The sequence below is a fragment of the Hippichthys cyanospilos genome, chromosome 20, assembly GCF_059441005.1.
Source record: "Hippichthys cyanospilos isolate Australia breed blue-spotted pipefish chromosome 20, RoL_Hcya_1.0, whole genome shotgun sequence".
Classification (NCBI taxonomy): Eukaryota; Metazoa; Chordata; class Actinopteri; order Syngnathiformes; family Syngnathidae; genus Hippichthys; species Hippichthys cyanospilos.
In genome coordinates this window covers 11653067-11657131 of record NC_142388.1, presented here as the reverse complement: position 1 = coordinate 11657131, position 4065 = coordinate 11653067, and the positions used below count along the sequence as shown (strand labels likewise).

The 4065-nt window shown below is 38.0% G+C and overlaps 1 protein-coding gene across 1 annotated transcript; it reads left to right on the top strand.

The window, feature by feature from the left end:
* The first annotated feature begins 1377 nt into the window (after positions 1-1377).
* LOC148407411 (protein CLN8-like) lies at positions 1378-3388 on the top strand. The gene is made up of 2 exons (XM_088403827.1): positions 1378-1926; positions 3062-3388. The coding sequence occupies exons 1-2, from the start codon at positions 1378-1380 to the stop codon at positions 3386-3388; spliced, it is 876 nt and encodes a 291-aa protein (XP_088259953.1).
* Positions 3389-4065: the final 677 nt, after the last annotated feature.

The following is a 4065-nucleotide window of genomic DNA, read 5'->3' as shown; positions in this document are numbered from 1 at the left end:
GAGCAGATTTCAAAAGAAATGTGTCCCCAAATATTGTCACACATGAACTGTCTCCCTCGCTCTCTCTCTCGTTCTCTCTTCCCCCCATATATATATATATATATATATATATATATATATATATATATATATATATATATATATATATATATATATATATATATATATATATATATATATGTGTGTGTGTGTGTGTGTGTGTGCGCGTGTGTGCGTGCGTGTGTGTGTGTGTGTGTGTGTGTTTCACGAAATTAGGCTTATAGCTCCAAAAATGAAAATTTTGATATTATATTACTTTAATTCTACACTTAATTCCTTTTAAATTGATAAACAACATGGAGGTACATGGAAGTAGCTTAAGAATGTAAACCCCATAACAATTTTTTGATAAGATGATAAGATTTTATTGTCCGCTGTGTCCATTGCTATAACTCATTTGTGAAATGACGTTCAAGTTGAGGAACTCCAGGTCATTCAGACGCTACTTCACAGTGACACACGAGATAGCGTGTCAAAATAAAAAACGTACCTGTGTATAAGACGCACCCGTAATTTTGGAGTGGAATTATGTTTTTTTTTTTTTTTTTTTATGTTACTGTGTATAAGACACACCAAAATTTGTAATGTAAAAACTAGAGCAAAACAAAATCAATCTCATCTTTTGTACTCTCTTCATATTTTCTTGTGTTGTTATATACGCAAGTTATATATTTGTTGAACATTAATTTAAGCGTGTTTCAGATGTCCCATATTGTGAGCGGGCAGTAAACGCCTTGCCAGTGCTGAATGCGGTCGAAGCAGTTGTTTTTCCTTTTCCTTGCGACATAGTTTGTGTTCATTTTACGATAAATAAGATGAGCAGCATCCATGTTTTACCAAGTTCATGATTGTTTGTTTATGCCAAAAGACTTATATTATTAAACAAGTCAAATGGAATACCTGCCGTGTTCTCTAACTGGAGCAGTCTTAAATGGATCAGCTGGAAACATCATAACTTTTACATGATCCTCTCATTTTTAGTAATAATCCTGTGTGTGAAGAAGGATGAACTCGGACGTCGGTTCAGTCTGCTCACTTATTCTACACATACATACACGCACATGCACAACCTCACATTTTCCCTCATAAAACACAATTATTTTGGATGTAGCCTGAGGGCTTTTTATTACTGTCAAACCTTGTGACGTGTTAGGCATCAGACATACGTCATCCTTTCTGTCTCCTCCCCATGGTTAAACCAGTCTTGATACATGCTTAGCAAACATGTCCTCCCAAGAGCTGAACATGCATCTTCGCATCAACACATCTCCTACGCTACCTTGAAGGGGTCTGGAATATCATTTCTTATCAAGTGAGCTAATCTCTTTCTTCCAGACCATGGATCCTGATCAGAAGTTGCATTCTTCTATTGCCACTCCCAAAGCCATTGGAGATAGCTTTTCATGGGATCTTCGACTCAAACTAATTGGCCTGAGTTTTTTCTTCTATGCATCAGTCTTCCTCCTTTTTCATATCCTGTCATCATCACTGTCCCGCACGTACAACTCCTTGCAAACTAAAGATAAGTATTTCTTGACCCGTATATCTACCTGCATGGTGTTCAGCATCCAGTGTGTAGGAGCTGGTCTGAGAGCGCTTACTCAGGAATCAAGTTTGAGCAGAGACATAATTAAGGGTCAAGAAGATTGGTCATGGTTCACTATACTCACAGTCACCGGTTACTTTGTTTTTGAGAATGCAGTATTTTATGCCTACAATTTGGTGTTTGGATCACTAAACCTCATCATGGCAGTGCACCATTTCTTGGCCCTTGCAACATACGTAGCGATAGTGATGTCAGATGCCCTGGGACATTTTTTGCCAATGGTAGCTCTACTGCTGGAAATAAGTACACCATCTAACTGCATATCCAAGATGCTTGTGAAGGTAAACCAATATTACACCACTTAACCCTTTTTTTCTACTTGATCTATTTGTTACAAATAGGTTCCATGGTCTCAAAAAGTCATTGATAAGGTTCCAAAATTATCACACACACGAGCATTTGTTTTCTAAGTTAGTTATATCAAATAATACAATGATCATATTGACACTAAAGATTATTACGCTTGTTTAATGAATGAATTACATTTTATTTTGCCTGCATATGAATGTCCAAGCACATTTGAATGCGCCATACCTAGTTCTCCCGTCAGTAGCTACGCAAAGGAAAACTTCAAAATCATCAATTTGATAAGGCATTGAAATCTATGTATTATGTGGCGTGTTTATTTTGAAGTTACTGTAGTTTGCAAATTGCGTTACAATATTGTTGTCCGCTTGACATGATGTGACAGTGAATAGTCACACCACACAACCACACAATGAAATTGTTATTCTGTTCATTTCCCCGAGCAGACTACATTCCATAGTCAAGCAAATAATAAGGTAGGCAATAAAATAAAGACAAAAAAAAACCGTGATGGAGGAATAAGGGCAGTAATAATGACCCACTAATAAATGAATAGACTTACATTCTGAGCATATTACGGAGTAGATTGATTGAAGAAACTGCATACATATGAGGACGATTGTGCAAAATATCATATAGTGCAAAAAATGAGGAATATGCAATGTCAGTTGAACATGCTGCCTTCCTGAGAGCATACCTATTTTTTTCCACCAAGCAATCCGCAAACCATTTGTAGCCCGAACCATGGAAATTGTTCCATACGGATCACGAATTAAGTCTAACTTGGCACTATTGAACATAAAATAATTCAAAGACCAGTTGGGACCTTCGGAAAGTGTTTGATTCTCAGTTTAGCTTCCAAAGTTCCAGTACAAAATATACTCAGCTAACAGCAGTACAAACCCGGTCATTATTTCTTTTACTTTTTCTGATGCTTAAAACCTTTCATATACCCCTAATTGAGAATGGCCCAATATTTTCATTAGAAAAAAAAGACAACAGTATTGAGACACTCCTAGTATTGCAATCTTGTGACTACTGCAAGATCTGTAGTACATAGAGTCAAGTTTGATAAACTACACTCTCTCTCTCTATCTCTCTCCATACTAGGTCGGATGGGCCAACGGTCTGTTCTGGAAAGCTAACCAATGGATGACAATCCACATGTTCCATTGTCGCATCGTCCTCACCTATTACATTTGGTGGGTAATGTTTAACCACTGGGAAGGGATCGCTAACAACAGCACCTTTGCGATGTTCAGCGTTTTATTCATCAGCCTGGGTTTGATCACCATAATCTTGAATCCATTTTGGACCTACAAGAAGACCATGCAGCTGTTAAATCCTGTCGAATGGAAGTTTAACAATAAGTCGGCACCTGGAAATCGCCCCTTTGGGGCTGAGGGTGATGTTGCCGTGAAACCTCATGTGAACTGAGGATCAACTCATTTTGGAATCTTTGCATAAATCCTAAAATCTCAATGTAACTTTGTTTCAAATAAAAGAAGTACACTGCATATTCAAAAAGGATGGTTTTGGTTGGGGGAAAGTTTGCCTGATATGTTTGTGGAACGTTGTGTCCTAAGCCTCTAGTCTTTTAGAAAATTCCTTGCTCTACTACTGTTTACTTACAGTATGCAAGTTTGCATTTGTGACAGCCCATGGCTTAAACAGTCTATGCAATTGTTTAGGGCGAGGTCAGCATCCTGCGGGTTCCTCCGGAGCCGTATGCGGCGCTTTCATCCTTATGTTGCGGCTCTTTGTGGTTTGGGAAAATAAATAATGCTTGGTACTGATCAACCCCATGGGCAGAGTAACAAGTGATGCATTTGAATTGCAGTCAATTGAGTTGCATGATTGGGTGAAAGGGCGACATCTACAGGACGTGTTTGGTGCGACGGAACACGAAACTTGATGTGAATTAGCCGATCAGTTTCAGAAAAGTAAAAAGAGGAAATGGAAATATAACGCAGCCTTCCAGATTAAAAGCATACATTTTCAAAATAAGATATAACTGAACACTGAAAACTAAAGTGCTTGAAGAATTCTTATTACATAATGAATGTCATCTTAATGCCCCTGTGTGTGAACAAGGATGGACTCAAACGCTCAGC